Source organism: Paroedura picta, chromosome 4 (assembly GCF_049243985.1).
Source record: "Paroedura picta isolate Pp20150507F chromosome 4, Ppicta_v3.0, whole genome shotgun sequence".
NCBI classification, from domain to species: domain Eukaryota; kingdom Metazoa; phylum Chordata; class Lepidosauria; order Squamata; family Gekkonidae; genus Paroedura; species Paroedura picta.
This window is the reverse complement of record NC_135372.1, coordinates 54,938,070-54,965,909: the sequence shown is the minus strand read 5'-3', so window position 1 is coordinate 54,965,909 and position 27,840 is coordinate 54,938,070. Positions and strand designations below refer to the sequence as shown.

General features: G+C 42.5%; 1 protein-coding gene across 1 annotated transcript; it reads left to right on the top strand.

The window, feature by feature from the left end:
* The first annotated feature begins 286 nt into the window (after window positions 1-286).
* Window positions 287-25,552, top strand: SLC71A1 (solute carrier family 71 member 1). Its single transcript, XM_077332885.1, has 12 exons — window positions 287-551; window positions 9,680-9,775; window positions 11,485-11,547; window positions 14,201-14,328; window positions 16,029-16,143; window positions 16,972-17,190; window positions 17,409-17,522; window positions 17,861-17,932; window positions 20,499-20,611; window positions 21,603-21,700; window positions 22,058-22,221; window positions 24,059-25,552. Exons 1-12 carry the CDS (start codon window positions 465-467, stop codon window positions 24,263-24,265), a joined length of 1,476 nt encoding a protein of 491 aa, XP_077189000.1. The 5' UTR covers window positions 287-464; the 3' UTR covers window positions 24,266-25,552.
* Window positions 25,553-27,840: the final 2,288 nt, after the last annotated feature.

Genomic DNA, 27,840 nt, shown 5'->3' with positions numbered 1-27,840 from the left:
AGTCCGAAACACAAAGCCCAGCCTCCGCTTCCTTTTCGAGGACTGTGGCGAGGAGGCCTCCTCCTCAGCCGCCTCCTTGCCTTCCGGTCCCGCCCTGCTTCAGCCGGCGCAGGCGCCCTCGCTTCCCTCATCTGCATTCCAACGAGGGGGGGGGGGGAAGGCCCGCCGAGCCCTATCGGCTCCCTTTCACCACCGAACGTGGGCGGGGCTCCGGAGCCACGTGGCCCGCGGCCAGGCCAATCGGGTGATCGCGTGATGTGAGCCTCTCTTGCCGCGCGGTTGCTGGTGGGTTGTTGTTTTTCCCTCCCCTTCGCCAAGATGGCGGCGCCGGCGGGTGCTTGAGAGGAGCTGTTGCCGAGAGCCGGAAGCGGAGCCGCCGTTGCCGCCGCCGGGAGAGGCTTTCCTGCGCCTCCTTCCCCCGCGGGCCGGTTCCCTCCTCGGCGGCCTTTGAGAAGGATGTCAAAATGACGCAGGCCGGGAAGAAGAAGAAAAGGGCTGCCAACCGCAGCATCCTGCTGGCGAAGAAGATCATCATCAAGGATGGGGGCACGGTGAGCCGGCGGGGGGGGGGGGAGGGAGGGGAGACCTGGCCGCGTGTCCCGCCTCTTGGCGCTTGTTGCTTGGATGGTCGCGAGTTTCCCCGGAGACGAATGTTCCTGGCAGGGGTGGCCAAACTGGCTCTCCAGAGGTCCATGAGCCCCGGCACGAGAACTGTAGTCCATGGACCTCTGGAGAGCCACGGTTTGGCCACCCCTGCTCCGGATGCTCCCGGTTCCCAGCCCCTCTTTTTGGCTAACTTGTCCTTGGGACACTGTTGCGCCCATGGTATTCTTTGCCTTTCTTTACAAGAAAATATTTCTTTGCCCTGGGTACTAGATGTCCCTTGTACACACCCAGTTCCCATCCAGATGGCATAGTGTGCACTTCATCTTGAGCAATGGCGGGGTTAAATGTTCTGCCAAGTGAACTCTGTGGGGATTTTTTTTAAGTGAGGCCTTTAACATTCAGCCAGCCAGCATGTTAGATATTTGAAGGGTAGGGCACACATCTTGGAGAGGAAAGGAATACAGGAGTAGAGCAGCTGGATAGTGTACAATGGGATGACGCTGGTAGTACTTGATCTCCTGGTGTGAAAATAGGTGTGTTACAAGTATAAAGGACATCTGTTTTCACCTGTGAAATGTTTACAGCTGTGTACTAATCTGTGTTTACCTACCATGTGAGTCCCAATTAAAATTCCAAAGACAGTTGTAAATTTTAAGGATACTGAGATTTCTATGCTGCAGATCCTTTGAACTATAACTGGCTTTCCTGTAGGGCTGTTTTAAACAAGTCTTTGAGGTGGAAGAACACTGCACATCTTGTCACATCCCAAGGTGGTCTGGAAGCACATTTTGTTGCAGCCTGTTTATAAAGGTATTACTACAGTATGGCAGCAGCACAAATTGAGTTTATGGCTACTGTTTCCCTCCCCCACTCAGCACAAGTTACAGTTATGGTTGCTACCTCTAGCCAGCAAAAGTGAAATTTAAATTTTCACATAATTATTTCTGACTTTTAGAGGTTTTGCTGCCATCTGCCACTTATTTGTTGTTTATTTCAAAGCTGCACATCCTGCTTCTCTGCCTTTTAATTCTTCACGGCAGCTTGCAACAAAGTTGTTAGTGAATTTACATATGTAGATCTGCATAACCACAGAACAAACTTGTAACTCCCGTGTGCCATATCTGATTTTTTCACTAGAAGGCCAATACTCTTTCCTTTGTACTGCCTTTCAAACAGTGGGGGTGGGTGGGGGCACAAAGAGAAAGTTCTCCCTGGAAGCACCTGTCCACTATGAACTACTGCCAGTTGAAGAACAGATAAGAAGGGGTCAGGGTACTTGCTGCATGGACATATGGCTTGGTCGAACTTAGAATCCTCACAGGCTAGATGGAGAAGAAAGCTTGGTGTAGTTGCTGTTTTCCCTTTATGATGTCTATAGCATTTCAGGCTTTTGTGATGATAATGTGTAGGCCCTCCCTGGAAACACCTAAATATAGATAAACCCAAAAACAGAACCAAGAACAAAATGCATGTGAGGGGAGTGGGTCACAGGTGTTTCAGTCCTCATCCTTATATTTCTTCCCCTTAGTTGTGAGCCTCCCTAAAAGTCTGTATTGCTTCTGTTGGAGGACTGCTTAATGCATCATATTTCTTCTGCATGGGTGTAGTTGTATTATAGGAGCAAATGTGATCACAGTTATTGATTTGGGTTTTTAAATTTGTTTATTTGTTAGGTAGCTGGTGCACTGGTCAGATGTATTAGATCTGTTCTTAAGTGTAATAGTGTTACTTTAAATGCAGCTCTTCACATGTTTTTATTACATACTGATGAAGTGCCTGAGTAAAGTTAGTATTGATGGCCAAGAGGGCAGCCTGGCCCTCCGGGACTCAATTTGAGTCTGTGTTCCCTTTCCTGCTTGGTGTGGACTCAGAGCTGCTTCAGATTTAATTAATTTGTCATGGCCGCACCAGATTTTTAATAAGAAGACTTTTGTGTAAAAAACAGATAATTGTCAGTTGAATCCATTGCACATTTTCTGCTGGTGGGAAGGCAGTTCTGCCGAGGGTCTGCAAAGGTGGGCAAATTTGCTTATTTCCCTTTCCTATATTATGTCCAGAGCTGTTTTTGGGAATCCCCTTAGCCCCAAGAACTGTACTTTGAGTTTGCTGGCATGATGGGCTGTAGCAAGAGGGTAAAGTAGGGAAGTTCTGTTCTACAGCAGTAGCTGTACACATTGTACTTGGGATTAAACTCAAAGTTGACATGTATTGAACTGCAGCCATTCTGGGTCCCTTGATGTGTAACCCTGGCTGTTCATAGTAGCATGTTTCTGTGGTTCATATTTTGCATGTACTGTGACAAACACAATTGACCTAGCAGTTAGTTGAATTATGTAGTTAAAAAAGCATACAAGTGGTTAACAACACTTTTTATTGACGTGTCATCAGGTGCATGCTAAGCTTGTTCAATGATTTTAATTTTATTCAACCCCTGTATGTTTGCAGAATGCTGTGCTCAGTATTCTAGAGAATTAACCACATTAGTCTGTTGCAGCAAAAATGAAGTGGAAAGTAGTGGCTTAGGAAAGGCAGAATATTTCATTCCAGCATAAGCTTGCTTAGCTACGACTCCCTCGGATACAATGGATAGTTTTTCATTAGCCAGATGCTTTATGCAGGAAGTACTAAAACGCAGTAGGTTCAAGGGACTGTGACATTCAGAAAGAACAGAGTGAAATGTAATTATGTCAAATTTAAATCAAATCAAGAAAAAAATATAAAGGCTATTGGATTAGATCTAAATTTTACATAATTATATTTCATGCTGTACTTTCTGCATTTCATGACTCTTTGAACTTTCTTTCCATATCTCCTACCTAAAATGCATGCATACTGAGGACTCACTCATTACGTTTGAAGACGTGTGCTCTAAGCTTGTCTTTGGTTCCAATATATTTGTTAGAGCATAATATTGACAGCCATGCTTAAAAGCAGACTGAGCACCTGTGATAATTCCAATGACTTTTACAATCCTGCATGTACTATTTGAAACTAGCTACATTTGAAGGGCATCGTATCTTCCCATGCCACTCTCGAGATGCTAGGTACCTTTAATTAATTAATTTATTTATTAGATTTTTACCCATCACTCACAGACAAGTTGGCTTGTGGCGGTGCACAGCATAGTAAAAGCATTAAAACCCCCAATGGAAGCTGGTGAGCATCAGAAGTGGGGATGTTTGTTTACTGATATCAGTTAGGACTGTGTGGTAGCACAGGTGCTGTGTGGTAGTATCTGCCTGTGGTAGTTTAAAAAAGCTTAGGGTTCATGTCTGCAAATTAGTCAACAAATGTCTCATCCAGTGTGTTAATGATGTGATACCTCCTAGATCACAGATAATGTGGTCCTTAGGACCAGAGACCATCTCTAAGTCTTCATTGTTCTTGGCAAGCTGGAGCAGTATACAGGCTCAGTTTTTTCCTCATAGACCGGAATCAGTCATAGGGCAATCAGGTCCTGGTAGAGAGAACCTGTAGAATAGGGGTAGTCAAACTGCGGCCCTCCAGATGTCCATGGACTATAATTGCCATGAGCCCCTGCCAGCAAATGCTGGCATGGGCTCATGGGAAATGTAGTCCATGGACATCTGGAAGGCCGCAGTTTGACTACCCCTGCTGTAGAATAATAAGCTGCCCCTTTGTTCAGTGTTTGTTATTAATATGCAAACAAATCAGCACAAGTTTGACCTCACAGCTTCTGAATAAATGGAGTAATTTTGGTAAAGGACAGGTTTCTTGCCCAACAAAAGCTTGTGCTGACTAGTTAAGAAATTTATTTTCTTTTTATTATAACTCTCATACCTAGGAGCTCAGTTTGGTTGTCACAGTTTCATTATTGATTGATAAATATAAAACATGTATAACCTGCCTTTTCTTATATTTCAAGGCAGCTTACAATAATAGTTTAAAACATTTTCAGTTTAAAAACCAAAATAACAAACCCCAGATCTCTCCTCCCCCTTTCTTTCCTGCTTCTGTTCTCCATTTGATCGTCACAACAATCCGATGAGAAAGGTTAGACTGAGAGAGTGGCTGAACTAAGGTTATCCAGTGAACTTCCATAGTGGAAATGGGGATTCTGCTACTCTGACCACTAGGCAATGCTGGTTCTCAAAAGAAATCAGAATATGATTGAGGCTGGGAAGAGCATCCATGAAGGAGCTAGAGGAAATTCTTAAGTGTAAGAACGTATTATTGGTGATCAAGATCAAATAGATTCTTGCTCCAGTATTCCCCATTGCTGTGTGTGGGTGTGAAGTTTGGACATTGAGGAAAGTTGACAGGAAGAAATTTGGTTCCTTTGAAATGGGCTGAAAGAGAGTTTTACAAATGCCATAGATCACCTAAAAGATGAATGAGTTCTAGATCAAATGAAGCCTGGACTCACCCTAGAGCAGCCTTTTTCAACTTTTTTACCATTCTTCAGGCTTTGAGAAATCCCAGAAGGGGTGCGATAGTGCAGAATATGGTTGGAAAGCGTAGCTGTGTATACATCTACCCGGGGTCCCTTCCCATTATCTCCAGGCCTATCACTGGCCATTGGGGGAGGGGAGCAACATGACCATATAATGCTATATCACTAGACAAATGTTTATCAAATAATAGAATAAGAAATTAACTAATTCTCACCCATTTGAGAGACCCTCCCAGGACTACCAAGAAACCCCAGGGTTTCATAAAACCCTGTTTAAGCAAGCCTGCCCTAGAAGCTAAAATTACTAAACTGAGGCTGAAGACCCTAGCCTCTGTGCCCTGTTTGTTGGCTCTCAAAGGCAACTAGTTGGCCACTATGTGAAACAGGGCTAGATGGATCCTTGGCTTGATCTAGTAGGACTCTTCTTAAGTTCTGCTTTTGTATTTCCCCACATTGTTTGCTGACTTGGATTCGGTTGTGGTAGCCTGGTACTCTTTCTTACAACCCATCTCCCACTTGCCCTTTCTTTGTTTGCCTCCCATTCAGTTTATTTATATTGTTTAAAAGAGAGCCCAAGTGCTGTTGTATGTACTTCGGTTGAAAGACAAATATTTTGATGTCATAGAAACCAGTTTCAACGGCCGGGGGGGGGGGGCGGTCATGATTGTATTTTTAAGCACCAGCTCAGTACAAGATTGTATTTTGCAAATTCATTTGGTGTCTTACCAGAGTTTCAGAAACTAAGTACAAGGTGTTTTGTGTGTGTTAAAAAAAAACAAAACACTGGTAATTAATTATCCTTCCTGATCCTTTCAGGCTGGGAGGAATAGCTGTGGTAATATCACTTTACTCATTCTGATCCTTTAATGAGCAGTAGTGTCAGTAGTATGATCTGTTGCTGTTTTCTGGGGAATATGTACACCTGACAAAACTATGACTCTCCCCCCCACCCCCCTTCTTAAAGGAACTGATGAGACAGCTGCAGTATTGCTTCATATGCTGCTTACACCTGAGATGCTGTCTGGCACTTTCTGCTGCACATGTCATAACTCCATGGTAGTCTGAGTGTTTCTTATGTAGAATGCCATGTTCGATACTTTGAATTAACTCAATCCAGAAAAGGGTAAATTCCAGTTATTAAAGAACTGAAGAAAGAACTGTGTCACCTCAACAGGAAAGAGTTGGATAAAGAGCCCAGAGTAGTTTTATATAGAAAGAGAAATGGGTCCTTCTGTCTGCTACCAGTCTCAACATATATGTGTGTATTTTTTTTCTCCTGCCGTAGAGAGAGAACAGTCAAGTAGAACATAGTTGCAGCAGCTTCAAGACTCCTGGAAAACAGCAGAGTGCTCCTTGGATCTGTGTGTTCATTTTCCAAGCAAGAGTTAGTTTATATAGATTTAGGGCTACAAGGGGTTGGTGAGAGACTTTTACTTGCTGAAGCTAGCTAGGCTATTGCCTGATTACAAACCCAATGCATGGCTCAATTCAATATAATCAGAGTCAAGTAGCACCTTTAAGACCAACAAAGATTTATTCAAGGCGTGAGCTTTCGAGTGCAGGCACCCTTCATCAGACTATGATCTTCTTACATGACATATATATTCCCTTGAATAAATCTTTGTTGGTCTTAAAGGTGCTACTGGACTCTGATTTTATTGTGCTACTTCAGACCAACACGGCTACTCATTGAATCAGTTCAATATGTAACACTGGAGTACAAATCTTCCGTTTCCTGTATTATAGAAGACAAAAATAGTAGTTATCCATTTTGTTTCAGTACAAACATCTGCATCAGGCTGTGATGCTTATAATCATTCTTGTTTTAATGCTGAGTTTTCAGCTCCCCCCCTTCAAAAAAAAATCATGTGTTACCTTCATAATCACAATACAGTGTGGCCTCTTGCAAAGTTCATGGAGAAATAGAATGTGGGGGGAAACAATAAACTTCCCACAAGTGAGCCTTTTCCTGTTGGAATTCCTAGCAAAAAGAACAGTGTGATGATATAAGCTTGCATCTGTCATGCATTCCTAAACTTAAATATGATTCCTATCCAGAACATCAGAATTCATTTAAGTGAAGGCCTAACCCTAAGTACACAAAGTATTGTTTCTAGGTCCACTCTCAAGAATGTCAAGCAGACATGCATTGGGAGGTGTTCATGAGCCTGATTTGGATCAAGAGTACTGCATGCAACAGAATGTAGGGGTGTGCAACCCCCCCACCCAAAAAAAAACACCCTACATTTTTCAGTTTTAGTCTAGTCGAGCCAAAAAAATCCCGGGTCCCAATTTCTGTATGGTATTCAGATCTTGGATTTTTCAGAAATCCTGGATTTTTCCAGGTACAAGAGACCCGAGAAGGAAAATGCAGATTTTAAAAAAAGCCAGTCTGATCCTGGGGCTGGCTTGGCTTCTCCTGTGGTGTGGCTTAAATCACTCTGCAGGAGAAGCTGGTCCCAGGATCTGTGTACAGCAGGGAGGTCTTTCCCCACCTTATGCAGACCTGGCTGGGAGCCCACAGCTCCCACCACCCTGGCTAAAAATGACCTGGCTCCTTTTGCAGCATCCGCCACCCCAGCTGGTCTTTGGTATAGCTGATTATCCCCAAATACAAGTTTTTTTTAAAAAGTCAGCTTTTACTCAGCAGCTATACTGGTCTTCAGTCAGATTCTCTGATCTATAATCAGCTTGGTTTATGCCAAATGTACACCCCTAGCAGGAAGGTGCTGAAGGTGCTACTCAGGTGTTGTTTTCCTACCCTGAAACAGCCTTGAATAGCCACCACTTTTCCCTTTGCAGAAACTTAAATATTGTATATTGGTGCATGCCTGGCCTCAGACTTTGTAACTGAGATTCACCTGGGAACATCTGCTTGTCAGTCCTCTGGATGTGTTCAGAGATGGACTCAGTGTATCATCCATGAGGGCAACTTGAAAACTGGTCAGTACAGTACAGAATGCCACAGCTTGGTTACTGGCATTAATTCAGTTTGAGATACCTTTATGGCCTTGTGCCCACATATCTACTGAACTGCCTTGCTCTGCTTTACTGTGACAGCTTCAGTAATCTGAGCAAAGCCTTCTGAAGGTGCTACTTTGCAGATGGATAAGATTGACAACTGCCTGCTTGTTCTTTGTTGTTACTTCCACTATGTGAAATGGCCTGCCTTGGAGAAGCCAGGCCAGCGTGGCTCTCACACTTCTGTTCTACAGACTGTGTAAAACAGAATTGTTCAGGAATGCATTTTTATAAAAGGCTGATGAAATAACCATTCTGGAAGATGCTTCTGTATAAAAAGGAACAGGATTATAGTCAGCGCTTACAATATTGTCTTTGATTTTTTTTTTAAATTCCACTCTTGACATGTGTGTGATACTTTTTGCTTTTGCATTGTTTTTCTAACTTTGTAATCCTAGCCCAATTGTATTGTTGGGTATTTTATGCTGCCTGATTACATTGCTTATGTTGTGTGATTTGCTTTGAGTCTAAGTGAAAAGGGCAGGCTAAAATGTGAATAAATGAATAAATATAGCCAGGTCATGTGACAGTTCTTTAAAGCCCTTTTCAAATATTGACAGTAACTGAAAGAACATAGCTACCGTTATTCTAGGCTTTTGCAAGCAATGCCTTCCTGTGCACAACTTCCTGGTTGATAAATTGTTTTTGGATTGAAAATGCTGGGGTTTTCCATTGGCTGTGAAGATCTGTAACAGTCATGCTCGCAAAGAAGTCACAAAAAAGTCGCAAATAGCGACTTTTAAAATAATTGAATGGATTATTCAGGACAGGAAAAACATCCTTGTTTTGATGTACTAATCTAAATGTAAACAAATAAAATTCACACCAGTGCCATGAGCACAACTACAAATTCCACTAAGACAGTAGGCTAATTTTTTTTTTACAAAGAACCGATACTGGAGCAAACAGTGAAATCATTATAGAAGAATTAATGCAGCTTTTTACAAATTGTATCTGTAGACTTTCCATTTTGGGCAAAAAATAAATCATGAAAATTGAATGGTAATCTTTGCAGCACTATAAAAATGCACTCTGACCATGTTCAGCCATGACTTGTGACTGACATGAGACCAGGGTGTAAATCAGTCCTGCTGGGCTTGCATGTCTGTTCCCTCCCTCCTCTGTGTGTTGAATTCCTGTTAGAGATTAACTCCCATTACCTGTGATGCACAGATGCAGACATCTAAGTTTAGCACCTCTTCGCACACCTGGCTTAATCTCAGTTTAGAACCCTCAGGGGGGGTAAACTCCAATTAATTTTTGTGCCAGCATTCATGCCTCTTGGGCATTCAGATACAATACAGTCCTAAAGCAGTTACACCCTTCTAAATTCATGGAATTTAGTGGGCTTAGAAGCATGTAACTCTGTTTAGGATTGCACTGTTTTCTAACCACGGTTCTTCACATAAACGAGTGACAAAAGAATAGTGTGGTTCAAGTATGAGTCCAGTCACAAACTGGATTTATGGACACAATCCCAACTTGGTAAATCTGCTAAAAGTGACATGTGAATGTAGACTCTATCTTCTTTGTTTGTTCTCAGTGCCTGATTTTGTTTTGTTTCCCCTTGAACTGTCAGTGCGCCTAAAGCCACCATTTCAGGTAATCTATAATAATTAACTTTCTTTTTGTTTTTAGCCTCAAGGAATAGGCTCACCTAGTATCTATCATGCTGTGATAGTTATATTTTTGGAATTTTTTGCTTGGGGTCTCCTAACTGCACCAACTTTAGTGGTAAGTGATTTGTTTGTTTAATGTCCTTGTATGAAATTGAGATAAGTTGGCCTTAGTTATTTTGGTTATGGTTTTCCACACTGAACACCACTGAATTAAGATATTTCCAGTAAATTGGTCTGTCTTGTATTTGGTAAAAGGTTAAAAATTTTTGAAGATAATGTATTTGTTCAACTTACTAAATAAGCTAATCTGTAATTGAACTAGTCATTGGTGACTCTGGAGAACAGGAAACATAAATTAATCCATTAAATAAGTTTTAGTATATTGGTTTTGCCATACAATTTCAGGATTTGAACTTCCAGAGGGAACTCTCCTCTGAGTTTTTCTGTGAAGGGATTGTATAGCTCTGTGTTGGTCAATAGATACTGTTGTGTATCCTAGCTTGGAAATCCTCATGATTACACTGTGCAACAATCCAGAATTCTGAGCATTTAAGTCTGAGTGAATTTTAAATTACCTTTAAAGAAAGATCTGCTTAGGGATTCTACTAATATTTTTCTTTAACCTCTGCTATGTCCACTGGCTTCATCTTCTACTTTTCTAGTGTAGCTAGAGGTCACAGAAACAAATTGTGTAGCACATGCCAATAAGCTGCATGAGTGGCAAGTGAATTCATGGTTATTATAGGTAATCCTATGTTTTCACTAAGAGCCTCTTGTGGCGCAGAGTGGTAAGGCAGCCGTCTGAAAGCTTTGCTCATGAGGCTGGGAGTTCAATCCCAGCAGCCGGCTCAAGGTTGACTCAGCCTTCCATCCTTCCGAGGTCAGTAAAATGAGTACCCAGCTTGCTGGGGGGTAAACGGTCATGACTGGGGAAGGCACTGGCAAACCACCCCGTATTGAGTCTGCCATGAAAACCCTAGAGGGCGTCACCCCAAGGGTCAGATATGACTCGGTGCTTGCACAGGGGATACCTTTACCTTTTACCTTTATGTTTTCACTGTTGATGCCAGTTGTGGTTATAACTGTGTGTATTTGTATGTGACGAGTTAGAAATGAACTAAATAGCACCATTTATTACACTAAGCCTCCAAACCTTACTGGTGCCCAAGACCCAAAGTGGCACATTCTACAAGTAGGAAAGTTATCAAAAAGATCAGGGCAAGAACAATTATCTCCACTATGCTGCATTGCCACATGATACCCTGTTGGGGCTTTCTGCTCATCTATCACTTGTTGGGTTATTCATGTTAGAAACCATTCCCATGCTGATTGTTGCACTTGCATGCCACAATGTGGAAAAGAAACCATGCCCTCCACTGAGCAGTGTTTGCTATCTCTGTCCCCAATCTAATGTTTTATTGCAAATAGCCCGCTGTATCTAATAAGTAGGAATGTCCCCCTCCCCATGTAGTATTCATTCAGATGAGCAGCTTTCTGTTTGGATGGGAAAGTTGTCAGTCCTCCTGGTAGAGAACCAACTTGGAACTGTTCCACAGGCAAGGAGCCCAATTCCCCTGCCTGCTGACCTCCAGCTCTCTTCCCGTGCTGCTCCTGCAGGTCACCTTTCCCCCATTTATTTCAGCTCTTGATAGGAGAGGAATGTGAAGGCGACTGTAAGCCGCTTTGAGCCTCCTTTGGGTAGGGAAAAGCGGCATATAAGAACCAACTCTTCTTCTTCTTCTTTAGACAGGCTCATGATCTAAATGTTGTCACTTATGCTCACCTACCACTGTTTAATATAACGTGTGCATCATTGTTCCACAGGTTTTGCATAAAACGTTTCCAAAGCATACATTTTTAATGAATGGCCTGATTCAAGGAGTAAAGGTAAGATAATTTGAAATCCTTTTCCATTGGCATCACCACATAATAAATGTTGAGCATTTGGCTGTTCAGTTTACAGTGATCCATTTTTCAGTTTTCTGAACATGTAAGGACAAAAGCTAGAGGAGGAAATATTCATTCCTCTTGAACCTGGAACATAGTTTTTGCTGAAGTGGTAAACGAGTTTCTGGGTACCTCACTGCAAACTGAAAGTGGAGGCTTTGACTGTATGCTCTGCCAGAGTCCCTGGATGGAAGATAGAGGAAGGGTTCTATCTTAGCCTTCTGCATGACATGTTGAGTTTCTGTGCAGAAGGATTTTTGTGTGTATGTTGAAGAGCATGGAATCATACAGAGACATTCCCCACTTCAGTGAGAACTTTCGTTGTTGCTAGATTCCATCAAGTTGTTTCCAAGTCATGTTGACTTTATGAACTGTATCATCTGTAGTCATTTCCTTTAAGTTTTTGTAAGATCTTTGATTCTATCAATCCATCTTATTTATTTTATTATATTTGTATACTGCCTTCCCCTGAAGCTCAGGGCAGTTCACATGGAACTTTGTTTCTTCATAACATATAAGTGGGCTATATCGTTCTTTGTCTGCCTCTTCTGCTTCCCAATGAGAACTAGACCAACCCAAATTAGAATGTCACAGAACTGTGTTTCTTCATTTCTAGGGTAGAAATTGAAAGGAGTCATCTGACTCACTATTATTGTCAAAGTTGGAGAGAAGCTAAGTAATGACCAAGGGCATCATATGAATTTGAGGGCCAAAATCTTTGCTTGGGGAAAGCATTTATCCCATTTTCACCAACAAGACCATTGGTTTGTTGGGATACTAAGTAAAAATAAGCCCTTACCATTCTTCCACACATCCCTTTCTCAGTACCATAACTGAACCTACTTGCTAATTTTCATCAGTCAGATCTGACCTCCTTGCATCTCCTCTCTTGATCTGGTAGGCCTTGTTCCTCAAGTCCTCTTTTGTTTTCCAAACCCCATTAATTTGTTTAGGCACTTTTATCTTGTTTTTTTGTTATGCCAAAGTAACTTGCTGGACTAAACTACCAGTCCATATGTCACTTAGGCCATCTTCTCAAAAAGCAGCCATCACCCCCTTTTCTGTAAACTTTTGTTTGTTGATGAAAAATGCATGCATTCACATTCTGCTGACTTCATTCCACTGTCCATGCTGCTTGATGTTTGTGCTGTGATATGAGAGGTATGTTTTATCTGCCTTTAAGTCTGCCACTTTCCCCCAGTAAGGAGATCACTGTCTAACCTTGAAAATGACCACTTTGTGTGTGTCGTGTGGCAGGAATGCCATAAGTAATAAACTGCCCCCCAGCTTTATGTTTAGCAGTCCCACCTTTGACTTTCACTGTGGTCTTAATTTATTTTCAATCAATAGTTCCTTTTGAACTAAATGGTCTATACTGACCTGCACTGCCCACTTCCTCTATGTATTTTTATTCCCCGCCTTAACATTCTGCTACATTTTCTTGCATGTCTTAGAGACACTGACATACACACCTGGGCTCCAAGCTAGCTAAACATTCTTATATACTCTTTTTTCCCCTCCTGGGATCGGTTGAGCTTCTTCATTTCAGGTCTTTTTGAAATGTTAATAATGAAACTAGACTTCTGATGCATTGTTTTGAGGCAGGAAGGGGTGGAGGAGGATGTCAAAAGGATGTTTTTTTGAAAAGCTTTTTTGCCAAATAGATGCTCTAAAAATGTAGTATTGCAAATAATTCAGTTTGCCTGCCAGCACCTTTCCTTGTTACCACTGCATATTTACCTTGGTGTTGCCCTCCCAGAATGTTGCCGCATTCTTCTTGCGTTCATCCCCTGGCCCTTCCCTGAAAAGTGAGGCAGCCCGGAGAGCATGGCAGTATTCTTTCCAGTCTGAGAAATGGCACTCCATTACCTTTATCAGACCAGAAAGATCACCATGGATCAGCAACCTCAGCCTGTTTTTATAGAGCCTGTAGAGGTAACTTTGATATCCCGCCTCTGTCTACCCTGCAAATAGGACTGCAGAAGTTACTAGCCTGCTTGCTGACATGTGATTCACTTGAGCATGCTGATGGCCTAAAGGGGACACAATCGCCTTGTTTGGTTTGAATGAATTTTCCTGTCTGGTGGCCTGAAGGCTGATCATGCTTAGTCCAGCCAACGTGGCAAGCAGCTAACAAGCTTGCTTTAGAGCCTAGGGAAAGGCACCTTCAACAATCCAGTCTTCCCAGGTCGGAAAGAGTTCCATGGATTGCTTGAAACAGCAGAGAGGCTCCCCTACCACTCCTGTGGCACACTGACTCTTTCTGGAAAAGAGTGTTTTGCTGGCAGAGGCAACAAGCAGCATAAGGTGGCTGCTGGCTATCTCATGCTGATTGCTGCAAGGAAGTGGTCAAACTCTCACTTGGTTTAAAAGGAGGCTTGTAAGTCCCACAGATCTGCTCTTCTAATTGCAGAGCCTTCCCTGGGGTATGGAGCCCTTTCCAGCAGCAGAAATAGCTTTTGCATCGGTGGAAGGCTCCTTTGGCTGGGAGTTAGAGGGCTGCCATTTACAGAATCTAACCCAGTGTCTTAAAACCTTCCACCTTCCGTTTGTTTGCCTTCACTCACTCAAAATATTTGGGTTTTCTTCACAGGGTTTGTTGTCTTTCCTGAGTGCGCCCTTGATTGGGGCCCTGTCTGATGTCTGGGGCCGAAAGTCCTTTCTGCTGCTAACAGTATTTTTTACTTGTGCGCCAATTCCACTAATGAAGATCAGCCCATGGTTAGTGGCCATTTCAGCATTTGCCTTTGTATGTTGACTGTGTGTGCAGTTAGGTTTCCCCCACAAGTCTGGCTTTAAATGTCAGGCTCCCCTTTGATCAGTTTCAGCCGTTTTTGTGCAGGCCTTGATTAGGCCTGTTGGCAGAATGCCAGGTCACCTACCAATGAATGCATTGTATGTGGTGCAGAAGACTGTGTGTCCTTGGCGTCCTTCCTTGTTTTGCTGCCTGACAATGCTGAAAGCTAACAAGGTAACACTCCAAGGGGGGTTTGGGGCATTGTTTTGTTTTGTTTGCCTACTAGACGCACCCGTTAGCTTGTTAAAATCCAGACCAGGCTCATGGGGTCCTACCGTCTCGCCTCTTGCAGCATTTACGTGTTACTGGCATAAAAGATGAGCTATGTATTTTGCCATAGGGCTTCTTCATATATGTAATATGTACTGCTGAAGCCAGTGCCTGCTTTGGCAGGCATTATGTTATTTTAGGCTCAGGCCCTTTCAGAAATACTCTTATCAACTAAGCAAAGCTCAAAAACTCCCTTTTTCCCTTGATTGAAGTAGATTTATCCCTTGTGAAGTTTGGAATTCTCTAAAATTACAAATTCACAGACTGCTCAAAGCTGTTCTAATTAAACTATAAAAACAACTGGAAGCCTGTGATGATTTTCTGGGCAAACTTTCTGTGGCATAGTAGACTGTTTAAAAGCTTATTTGGCTGCAGTTGTGGCTCTATTTTGGCATTATAAAGAAGGCATCAGCAGTAACAAAAAAAGAAAGGGGGAGAGCTGTTTCTTATGCATCTTTAGACATGCCGAGTGTCAGGTCTTAATTAGACAGTGGGTTACTTAATGCCCATGAGCTCTCATGGCTGAACGTGGATTTGAAGCTGTAGTTCCGCAAACCAATTCCGACATCTTGTTGAATACCCTTAATATTGCCAGGGTAGGAAGTGATAGTCTCTGTCCAGTGGATTGATGGTCTGTATTAGATTATTGTTGTTGCTAGTTGCGAAGTCGTGTCCGACCCATCTCGACCCCATGGACAATGATCTTCCAGGCCTTCCTGTCCTCTACCATTCCCCGGAGTCCATTTAAGCTCTCACCAACTGCTTCAGTGGCTCCATCCAGCCACCTCATTCTCTGTTGTCCCCTTCTTCTTTTGCCTCAATCGCTCCCAGCATTAAGCTCCTTTCCAGGAAGTCCTTCCATGAGGTGGCCAAAGTATTAGATAAACATGCTTAATGCAGAACACAGATCAGGGGTTGCTGTGAAGTGTCTTGTTCAGAGGCAGATCACTGCTCCGTCTAGCTCAGCAAGGCCTTTCTCACAGCCCAGCTTTTCTGGGTGATGTATTGGGAATGAGGAGCAGGTAAAATAGCTAAGTGTCAGAATGGCAGAAGAGAACAGTTGAGCTTCATTTTGTGAAATAAGGTTGCTGAAGGATAGCAAGCAGCCAAATACTGGCAAAGTCTGCTAAATGTTTTGATCTCAAAATCTCACCACTGAATTCCCAAAGGATTTTTGAAGGGAGTTCTGTTTTAATTGCATCTGCAGAGAAGTGATGGCATTGTAATTAGCAATCTTAATAAAGGGTATATATGCGAGATTAAATATGGACAGACTGTTTGGAGAGGCAGAGTTCAGCCTGGGTAAATGCTTCAACTGTTCATTTAATCCTGAGCCTATGTGTTTTGCTCCTAGGTGGTACTTTGCAGTTATCTCTGTCTCTGGAGTCTTTGCTGTGACCTTCTCCGTGGTGTTCGCTTACGTAGCTGATATAACCCAAGAACACGAAAGAAGCATGGCATATGGCCTGGTATGTCTATCTGAATTTTTCTGTACATTTTAAACACAACTGTCGTTGGCAGTTAATGTTCCTTTAGTATGATTATGTATCCCTTTGTATAAGGCACATGATTCACTTGAGGTTTTTCTCTTATTGACATCAGTATTCTAAAATTATGTTCTGCCATTTTTTCTGACAGACTTCAGAGCTAGGGAATATTATTTCTGTCTTCTCCGTTCCTACTTTGATCTGCTGAATCCACCTTACCTTAACTCATTATATTAATTCATCCCTACTGCACATCAAGTCAGTGATGCTTTTTTGAGTTATGATGCTATATTTGAGTTATAATGCAATAATGCTATAACTCAGGGGCACCCAGTGAAGTTGATGGGTAGTAGGTACATGACAGACAAAAAGAAATACTTCTGTACTCAAAGTGTGATGGTGGAATTCATTGACAGTGGATGTTGTGATGGCCACAATCACAGGTGGCTTCAAAAAGGGGCTAGACAGATCACAGAGGGTAGGTTGCTCAGTCATTACCAAGTTTAGTGAACTTGGGGAACCTCTGCATTCAGAGAGAGTTAGCCTCAATACCAGTGCTAGGAGGCAACATCAGGCAAGGGCCTTGACCTTAACCCTCCAGGGCAAATTGATTGACCATTTTGTGAAACAGTATGATGGACTACATAGACCACCAGTCTGATCCACCAGAGGCACTCATGTTCTAAGCTATACTACAGAAATGAAAACTGTCCCCTTCCTCTGATAAAATAATTGATCCGTGAAATTGTGGACATATTTAGTAAAGTATACGGTTCCTTGCTGAAAGTATTTTATCTGCCATGTTTGTAGGTTTCTGCAACGTTTGCCGCCAGCCTAGTTACCAGCCCTGCCATTGGTGCCTACCTCGGTCGAGTGTACGGAGATAGCCTGGTGGTGGTCTTAGCTACAGCGATCGCATTGCTGGATATTTGTTTTATCCTTGTTGCTGTACCGGAATCATTGCCAGAAAAGATGAGGCCTGCATCATGGGGAGCACCTATTTCTTGGGAACAGGCTGACCCATTTGCGGTACTGTATTTAAGAGTTTTCATTTCATTAATACATATTTTTAAAAAATCATTGCTAATTGATGATTCTTGCAGTGAATGTCAAGAGAGTAAGTTTTGCATACATCACTTTCCTGTTCTCCAGTTCTATTAATTGTTCAATATATAGTTTTCTACTAGTGAAGGGAGGAAGTTCTGTGTATACAGTCTCTGATAAAGATCTTCCACCCTTTTCCTTAGTCTTTAAAGAAAGTCGGCCAAGACTCCATCGTGCTGCTTATCTGCATAACAGTCTTTCTCTCCTACCTCCCTGAGGCGGGCCAGTATTCCAGCTTCTTCTTGTACCTCAGACAAGTAAGCATTTGCCTAACTGTTCTGATTGTGGGGAAATGAATGAGGGACGGCTAGCCAGATTGACTCGGTGATAGGGTTCACTTGCTCTTCCTTGTATTGTCACGCTCTTGACTGCTGTGCATGAAGGGAATTAACTATTTTTGTGGAATTGTTTGCATTTCTTAAGAGTGAACTCATTTCCTGTGGAAGAAATGAGGGTAGTTGACATGTGCAGTTCAAAAAATTGTTCTTCATAACAGTTAAGTCAGTGAACTAAAATGTTCTGTGACTTGAGTGCGTTGACCACAGTTCAGCATGCTCACATACAGTCCAATGACCAAATAATTTTTCTCATCTAGATGATGAGCTTTTCACCGGAAAGTGTTGCAGCATTCATAGCAGTCCTCGGGATTCTCTCCATTGTTGCACAGGTAAGGTTGAGGTTCTGTTTGTAGAATCCTGGCAAAAGAGGGCTGCCTGTTTGCCATCAGGTGTTAATGCATCCTGAAAGCCTGAAACTTGTATATGTATTTTAGGATAGCAGTTTTTAGAAGTGTGGTCTGTGGAACCACAACAAAAAATAACAGGAATGAAAGATTCTCCAATGCATACAGCGAATGCCAAGTTAAAGCAACTTTTCCTGCACTGCAGTGCAGTAGTATGGGGAAATGCATGGGGTGAAAGAAAACAGCTCCTTTTGCTATTGAGCCCATAGATATTGTTTTGTGTTTGCTTTGTGCCGCTGAGACAGAATCCAGGGCTGAATCTTCCATTATGGCTGTATCGTGTGGCACCTTTTGAAAGGCTTCCCTGTACAGATTATCATACATTATATTTTGCAAGTGAGGAGTGACACGATAGAGATCAAGAAAATTATTTCATTGTCTTCTTCCTTTTATTGCATTATCTTCTACCTTGTAAACCACGTTCTGCATTATGGTATGTCATGCCTTAGATCAGGCTTTCTCAACCATGGTTTCATGAAATCCAGAGATTTCTTGACGGCCCCGGAAACATGGGAGCTAATGTTTATATATAAATTCTCACATCCATTTTATCTATAAAAATTCTTAAACATTTATTGAGTGACTATGGAAAAAGCCCATTTGTAAAAATGGGCGAAGCAAGTTAGGGGCACGCAGGGCGCTTTGGGCTTACCTGGAGGGGTGGGCAAAGTGTGTAGGGGCACGTGCGGTGGGTGCCACGTAGACTAGCAGCATGGGTCGGGCTGGTGGGCGGCGGGTGCTGTTTGGGGGAGGGGAGGGGCGGAGACATGAGCCAGGCAGGCGCGGAACAGCACATATGCCTGGGGGTGAGTAGTCACGTAGTGGGGGGGGCGAGTGTCTGCGATGGTGACAGACATGCGCGGAAGTCCGCGCACGCGTGGTCTCAGTGGGCATCGTAGTGGCAGGTGTGCGGGTGGCAGGACCAGGCCGTGGTGTTCTTAGGCGACGGAGTGGCAGGGGGGAGAACGGAACGGCATATAGAAAGGCAAGTAGGGGCACGGGGGTGGGTGGTCGGGCGGGGAAAGGGTTGCGTGGGGGCGTCGATTGGGGGTGGGTGGGGAGAAGGGGGCGTTGCGCAGGACCGGGCATCGGCGTGTGGGGTGACGGATGGCGGGAAGGAGATGCGGAGAGGGAGTTTTTTTTGAGGTAGGAAGTGAGTTGGGGTAGGAAGAGCGATGGGGTGGTTGTGGGTCGCGGGGGCCGGACGTCCACCTGGGTGGGCTTGTCGTGGAGGGAGGCTTGGAGGGGCGCAAGGAGGCCCTCTCCAGGCCATGGGGCCAGCGGCTGTGGGGCGCAGGAGTCCGGCACTCCTGCTGTGGTCGGGGGAAGGCGCGCTGGGAGGCGGGGGTATCCCTCGGCACTCACTGGGCAAGTTGGAAGGCTCTGCGGCTGGGAAGAAGCAGAGCTGCCGCATCTTCGACTTGCTAGGTGAACTTGGTCCAGTTGTGTGACTTCAGCCTAAGCCGCCTGATTGAGTTGTTGTGAGGATAGTATATGTTGTGAGCTGTAGCATGTGACAAGGCAAAGCCATGGTGTGCAGTAGATGTTGCCAGCATTGATGTTTGACTACATTTTTGCATTCTGGGATAGAAACATTTGATAATTGGGTGTGGAGGGTTTCAGTTTCTCTTATCCCACCCCTTGGTCATTATGAGGAGAATGGAGTCAAGTGTTTCTCTCTGTCAGGTTAGATCCAGTGGAAAATTTCTATTGAGGTAAAGGAGAGAGAGTTTTGTCAATTTCCTCTTTGCTGTTTGTAGGATGGGGGGGGGGTCCTCAGGAGCAGCATTTGGGGGGCATTTTAGGCTGCAGGAGAAGTGGGAAGGCAAGAAAATTGTCTTCCACTGACAGAAATCCTTGATTGCAGGATTTATTTATTCAAAACATTTGTGTGTCACTTTTCCACCCCAATAGGGTCCCCAAGGTGGTGAACCTAAACACATGACAACATTTTAAGTGTTTAAAATATATACAAGTATAATAATAATAAATTCAATATAATATAAAATAATTATAATTTGCTAAAAACATATCAAAACACAGCACCAAAGATCCAAGCCATTTCTTTGTTTTCCACTGCCACCACTTACCCTTAAAGGTAAGCTACAGAACTCAGTGGGACTCACTCACTTTTAGTTGTGTTTAAGACTGCAACCTTAGATGCTAAATCCACTATAATAATTACCCATGTATTTGCTTATTTCAACTAGAGAAGAAAGATTGGGGGGGGGGGATAACAGCCATGGTAGAATTTAACAGGCAGTACTTGATTGTGAAACAGGGTGGGGCCTTTTCCTAATTTTTTACAACAGATTGTTCCAAGCTTTCTTCCCTCTCCCCCCCCCCCCCCGGAGTACTACTTAAGACCACATTTTTATTGTTCATTGTGTACTAGCCATACATTTCAGTAGAAAATCTCTCTGTATCCTGGTTATTTACAGTAGTCGAATCTGCATTGCCAACTAAAATACTCACGTTTTCCTCCCCACAGACAATAGTTCTGAGTTTACTTATGCGGTCAATAGGAAACAAAAACACGATTCTTCTAGGACTGGGCTTTCAAATATTGCAGCTTGCATGGTATGGCTTCGGCTCAGAACCTTGGTAAGTAATTTTTCAGGGTGTTGTGGGTTTTTAATATTGTTGCATTCCGGGGACCACTTCGTTCTTTAAATAAATCTCTCTTGATATTAAGTGAATTAGAGACTCTCAGATGCTTCATGGTACTCGGGCCTTCTGTGCAAAGCTGTGTGGCTGCAGTTAGTGGTTCTTGTCATACAGTCTCTTTGCAGCTAAACTTTAAATAGACTCAGGTGTGATTGAGAAGACATTCCTTGACAATAATGAGCCGTCAGTCTCTTGATAACCCAAATGCACGATTTTGGCTGTAGAGAGACTATGTTACTACTACTTTCTGCATTGTTTGCACTTTGAAATTTGCTTAGGGCATAGCTACCAAAGCCACCCTACTGGATGCAAAGGCTTTATTAAATATGTGCAATATTAAAAAACAAGCATACATGATCTTGGAGTAATGCTGGCTTTCTCAACCAGCGTTTTGTGAAACCCTGCAGTTTCTTGACGGCCCTGGAAGGGTTTCTTGAATAATTCTTAAAATATTTTTTAAATTTGTTAAACTTTGCTCAGTGATATTGCTATATGAGGTCAGGTTGACTCTCCCCTCCCTCTCAAAATGGCCAGAGATGGACTTGATGGGGGTGGGAAGGGGAGGGGCCTCAGGTGGGCATGTACACAGCTATGCTTTCCAACCATATTCTGCATGATCGTGCCCCTTCTGGGCTTTCTTGAAGCCTGAAGAATGTTTCAGGGGTTTCTAAATGGTAAAAATGTTGAGAGAGGCTGAAGTAACAAATGCCTACCTGGAACAATGAAAGAAGCTCAAATTGTATCAAATTAGCTCCAGTTTCTGTTGAAGGATCACAAGTGGTTATTTTTGGGAACTTGATGTGATTATTATTATTATTATTATTATTATTATTATTATTATTATTATTATTATTATTATTATTATTATATTTATAGCCCGCCACTCCCTTGAGGCTCTCTGATTAGCCTCTCTGATTGTGCTTTTCAGGATGATGTGGGCAGCAGGGGCTGTTGCTGCCATGTCAAGCATCACATTCCCGGCCGTTAGTGCTCTAGTTTCGCGGACGGCGGATGCTGACCAGCAGGGTAGGTATTTGAAATGGTCTGTCCCTGTGTCATAAGATGGACTTTTCAAGTAAAAAAAATAGTTCTCTGCTTAGTGCTGAAGACGTTACCTAGGCCACAAGGGGACAAGCTGAAACCTACTAACCCAAATGCATTCTTTAGCATCAGTAGATAACTGTGCTTTACAACCATGTTCGTTACTTTAGAAATAGAAATCACAAGGTTTATTGGTGGTCTATAGACTGCTGGGAGATTGCAGTTTCCAAGCAAGACAGGCAAAAGGGTTGAGCATACTGTGTCTTTTTATCATGACCCCGGTGTAGAAAAGCAGATGTTTGCCTGTAAAAATAAAAAAGACTTCTGAAAATTCTTTTCTAGGTGTTGTCCAAGGAATGATAACTGGGATTAGAGGACTCTGCAATGGCTTAGGACCAGCACTTTATGGTTTTATATTCTACATTTTCCATGTGGAACTGAATGAAATTCCAGAGCCTCAGAATAACCCGGCAGACAATGTGGCTGTGCAGCACCATTCACAGCAGGTATGGTCTAGCCTACAGGAGATGGGTGTGTGCGTGCATGTGATGACAAATGGGATCACTGTTTGGGCATGAGCCTAGAAATAGAAGCTATGAATGTATCAAGCACATGCTTGGCAGATGCGTATCATACAGGTGTTGCAGTTTTTGTCATACTTGACAGGCCGTCATATGTGATGGTATGTGCATCAGGTGGCAGACCCAGGCTAGCTCCTGTGAAGTATGTCAATTGGCTCAGGGTGTGGTTCTAAAATCATGTAAGCTTAGAAGTTGCTATTATTAAACTATCTTCTCCAATAAGAATAGGCATGGCTTAAGCAAATGGAACACTTGGTACATCCTTAATTGTGAGGGTTTCAAAGCTAATTTGCATACAAGCCCAGTGCATATGTTCTTCAAATGCTGGAGCACATAAGCATGTCTTGAGCTCTATCAAGGCCTGGAGTGAAGGTTGGTACCTAGTGAGTGTGTCTTACATGGTGAGAGGAGGTATAGAATGTAAGGCTCACTTCTGCATCCCACTATAATCCAAATATGTATACATGGGCTGGATTTATTTAGAAAAGACTAAGAGTCCAGTAGCACCTTAAAGACTAACAAAATTTATGGCAAGGTATGAACATTCATGAGTCACTGCTGACTTCTTCAGATACTAGATGGATCTGAAGAAGTGAGCAGTGACTCACATGAAAACTCATATCCTGCCACAAATTTTGTTAATCTTTAAGGTGCTTCTAGTCGCTTCTCAGTTGGTTACATACAGACTAACACTGCCTCCCATCTTGAATGTATTTAGTGACAGAATTTATACTGTGCTTCTCTGCCCTCATCAGCACCATCAATGCAGCTTACAGGATAAAAACATACGTAATTTTTTTAAAGTTCTTAAAAACCACAAAAGCCAACCAAAATTGTGGATCTTTCAGACAAGACCAGGCTAAAATACATGTACAGTATAATAAAATACACATAGAAAAACAAGTAGTAAAAATGGGGCAGTCAAATGGTACAGTTCAGGCAGCAGCAGTTCACAGAACCTATCTGCACATATTTTATTCTTAATTCTGTGTTCCTGGTTACAAAAAGGGAGGAGACTCAGTTTCCTTCACTCCTGTTACTTCTCCCCATCTGCCACAACAGGAGAATCCTGGCAGCCTCTTAAACGAATGAGAGCAGACACCAGTCCCTTGTGCTTGTTGTTGTTGTTGTTATTATTATTATTTAATTTTTAGACCGCCCTTCTACAAATTTGTCTCAGGGCGGTTTACAACATAAACAGTTAAAACACAATAAAATCCCCATAAAACCCCCAATTAACATCAACAACAAGTTACATATAACATATAAGCGGCGGTGGTCACAAGTGTTTCATCGCAGCACAGGGGCTCATCCAGTTTGAGATTTTTGCTCCTCCCTGTCCATGGTGTCACTGCTTGCAGGTGATCAAATTTTGCTGCCTTTAAGGCCTATGGGATAGCTATTATTTAGAGAGGAACAATAGGTTATGAAAGTGCATCTTTCCTTTTCAATTACTGGTTAACTAGATTAACCTGTTATCTTGGCACGCTGTAAGATTTGGAGCACCCAGGGGCAAGTTATTGTTTGCATTTAGCAGCTCAGAGTTCAGTGCCTTCTAAGTATTGACCGGTACAGACAGGGAAGGAATTGGCATAACCTTCCCTTTCTCGTACACCATGCCAGAGGGGGTTTTGTGTGTGCGCGCATTCTGCTGATGTCTAACATTAAGCAATCTGAAGTAGAACATGGCGTCAAGTAAGTAAACCAAGTTCATGTTGTATAAGTTAAGCTTATTTTGTTTGTGTGTGTTTTTTCCCCCCAGAATGCTATCATTCCCGGTCCTCCTTTCCTATTTGGAGCGTGCTCCGTATTACTGGCTCTGCTTGTTGCCTTGTTTATTCCTGAACACACCAACTTAAATGTTCGGTCCAGCAACTGGAAGAAGCACTGTGGTGGCCACGGCCACCCACACAGTCCACAGGCCCCTGGGGAGGCCAAAGAACCTTTGTTGCAAGACACAAATGTATGACAGCAGCACTCAAGGACTCCTAGAGCACATTTATTTTTTCTCCTTTTTCACCTGCAGTTCAGGATGCACATTCCATTTCCATTGAAAAAGTGACATTTCTTAAGAGGGTCTTGAGAAATTCTCTTTGCATGAAAATTTTGAGAACCACAACCGGGAAGTGGAAAATCCTCCAAAGAAGTTTAAATTATTTGAACCTTTTAAACTCTGCTTAGGACTTTTGTGATAAAGTCCTCAGTAAATATTAAATCTTTACATCTTAATTTTGAAGCTATGTATATCTCTATATCTTATATATTCAAGGTATCAGCATGTGTTCCTGCATCAGTTTCCTGAAGGTGTTGAGCTTTATTCTCTTCATGCTGGTCTCAATAATATGAGCAGGACTTGAGGACCCATTTAAAAATCTTGGGTTAGATTAATTCAAAGCCTTAATGTAAATGCACTTGACTAAGTGATGAAGCCGGGTTGACCTTGGACTTTGTGAATCAGTGTCTGGCAAGGTTTTGTTTTGAGTTTTTACTAACACAATCATGTGTTAAACACACATCCTTAGCAGTGCACACACTTTTAAGTGCATTACTCCAATTCTTTTGGTTCTTTGAACTAAGTATAGTATCCATTTGTAGTACTTGGAAGTGGGTGGTATGAGCCTATGAGATTTTTGTTACTGGCTCTGAAACTCTTTATCTTCCCAAGTAGAATTTGATACCACTACACTTTCAATGTTTTGCATAAAAAAACCTCAAAACTTGAATACAAACTCAACTCTTCAGCTGATAGCCTTGAAGATGTCCGTGTGCTCCATATGGGATTGCCATTTCAGCTGTGGGACAGGCTAACTGGAGACCAAGGTGAAGAGCTCAGGAGTGAAGGAGCAGTTGATCTGCTTTTCCCTGCTTTCTGACTCATATGATGGGGGGGGGGAGAGCTGGCTAATAGTTCTGTCTAGGAATGGTAATGGCAATCCTTGCTCTATAGTGGCCTTTCAGGACTGTCACAAGTAACACGTCACACAGCCAAGGGTTAGTCCTGCAGTTTCAGGACCACAGTACAAGAGAGAGCTTTATACAATTACTGATGTGAATTTCTCTAGAAGTGTATATTTTTGTGTCCAGTTGTATTATTTAAATGTTTCTTTGTATAAAATGTGTATAAAGTATTGTATAGTTCAAAATGTTTTCATCTTGTGCTGTGGTTATTGTTTAAGCTTTTTTAACTTTCACCATGGTTGAATAAAAATTGGCCAATATGTAAATACATTGTTAATAAAGTTGAATATTTTAGTGATTTTTTCAGAATTATTTGCAGTGTTATGCTATATAGGAGCATATTTAATGGTATGCATTTATGACTTTCAATTTTTACTTGCTCCTGGTACTTGTACCATATTTCTAATTGGCTTAAGTAAAAATAGACCCTTGAACTAACCATCAGTCCAGTCCAGCAGAATTCCTAATGGGTTAAAAGTTTATATACTGTATGACCTTCTGAAGCAGAAAATAAGATTTGTAAAGGAATTTGATTACTTATACATACACATTAAGAGCCTCTTGTGGCGCAGAGTGGTAAGGCAGCAGACATGCAGTCTGAAGCTCTGCCCATGAGGCTGGGAGTTCAATCCCAGTAGCTGGCTCAAGGTTGACTAAGCCTTCCGTCCTTCTGAGGTCAGTAAAATGAGTACCCAGCTTGCTGGAGGGTAAACGGTAATGACTGGGGAAGGCACTGGCAAACCACCCCGTATTGAGTCTGCCATGAAAATGCTGGAGGGTGTCACCCCAAGGGTCAGACATGACCCCGTGCTTGCACAGGGGATACCTTTATATACACATCCCCTGTAACAAGTGTTAATTTATTTAATAAGTCTTCTGTTTAGCTGTCTTTTAGCCATACCTAACACTCAAGATAGTTCACAATCAAATCCTAGAAATGTGCAGTGTCTAAAAGAGATTGTTTTCCAACCTTGAGCAAGTTGGTTTGTGTGGGGCTCTAAATGCAGGAGGGTATTTTTTTTTTGTTAGAGGTGGCAAGATTCCCCTGCTATAGCCAACCATGCTTCAGATAAGGGCCCTGAGGAAAAGCCTCTTGTTCAGCTCAAGTGCTGGGTCGGAAAGTAAGATGGAGATTATCCTTTATCCACTTGTATTAGGCTTGGGAACTAAATGAAAGCTGGTATAGGTGCAATTGGCTTAGCAGGATCACCATGTCCCTAGTAAGAACCATTGCATTGGTCTTAAAAGTGTATGTATGTTTATATATATATAGAGAGAGAGAGACAGACAGACAGATGTCTATAATATATGTTTACTGTTAGAAGCCCCCAAGAATAGATCAAGCTCACCAACAAGCCTTACTAGAAGTATCCCCAAGCTGCATATCTGATTTTAGGTAGAATGGAACCCACTTCCATCCTAGCCCCTTACCGCAGAGCTTTTATTTTTAGGTAAAATTTATGCAGGCATTTAGAATTTCAGCCACCTTCTGTGATTTTGCTGGAAAACAAAATATCCCATTATCAATGAAAGATTACTCCAAATTTCCAGCTCAATCTCCCAGTATTTTATGTAGAAGTTAAAACACACTGGGAATAAAATCCCTTCCTATGAAGGAGCTAGAAGTGATTCTTAAGTGTCAGGATATGTCACAGGTGATCACGGTATTTCATGCCGTAGTATTTACCATTATTATTGTTTGGGTGTGAATATTGCACAATGAAGAAAGCTGATATATTTGAAATGTGTTGGAGGATAGAAACCATGGACCTCCCAAAAACGAAATGAGTTCAAGCTTGATTTGGTCTAGAACCCAATCTAGAAGCTAAAATGAGGCTCGTACTTCGGTTACAATATGAAAAAAGGGTGTCTGGATAATGGTAGGACTGTCAAGGAAGCTAGCTTTTAGTATGCAAGACCTGAGCAAGAATGTGTTTTAGGATGTTTGAGATCATTAAAAATTGTGACTTGACAGTGCCCAACACACACACAGGAAACCCTGTGGCACTCCATACACAACTGTAGGTCTAAACAATAGTCCCTAAGCACTATCTTCATTTACTCTTATATAGTAGGTATGACAAGCTCCTAAAGGACAGAGCATACCAGGTCCACCCCTGATAGACAATCTAAAACAGGGATTCCCAACCAGAGATCAATGGCCTTTCCCTCCTACCTTAATGGGCCACAAGCTAACAAATGGGCTGCCTCTGCCCAGAGAGCTTGGTGGGTAGGCCATTAATGTAAAAATCAAAGTAGGGGAGTTAGTTGTGACATGGCGTGAGGATCCAGGCTGTCTTCTCAGCTCCCACCCTTTCTTCCAGCCTACATGGGGCAGAGCAACCATGATAGTAAAGGTTGGGGGAGGGAGTAAAAGGAGTGCATGTTGATTTCACTTACAAGGAGTATGGTAGGGAAGCATGGCCAGCTGACATCACTTCCAGGGATCCTCGAAGCCTAAAAATTTCAAGGGCTCCTCCATAGTCAAAAGGTTGAAAAAGGTTGGTCTAGAACAATGGTATCAAAGGTCAAGGAGGGCCAAAAGGGACATAGATTCCTTGTCAGTCAATTGGAAGAGAGCATCTT

What these genes read in the sequence shown, in the direction of transcription:
- SLC71A1 (XM_077332885.1), top strand. Translation starts at nt 465, where the DNA reads ATGACGCAGGCCGGGAAGAAGAAGAAAAGGGCTGCCAACCGCAGCATC. An exon ending in GAAGCATGGCATATGGCCTG is followed by an intron (nt 16,144 to 16,971) that starts GTATGTCTATCT and finishes CCATGTTTGTAG; the next exon opens with GTTTCTGCAACGTTTGCCGC. An exon ending in GGCTTCGGCTCAGAACCTTG is followed by an intron (nt 20,612 to 21,602) that starts GTAAGTAATTTT and finishes TGTGCTTTTCAG; the next exon opens with GATGATGTGGGCAGCAGGGG.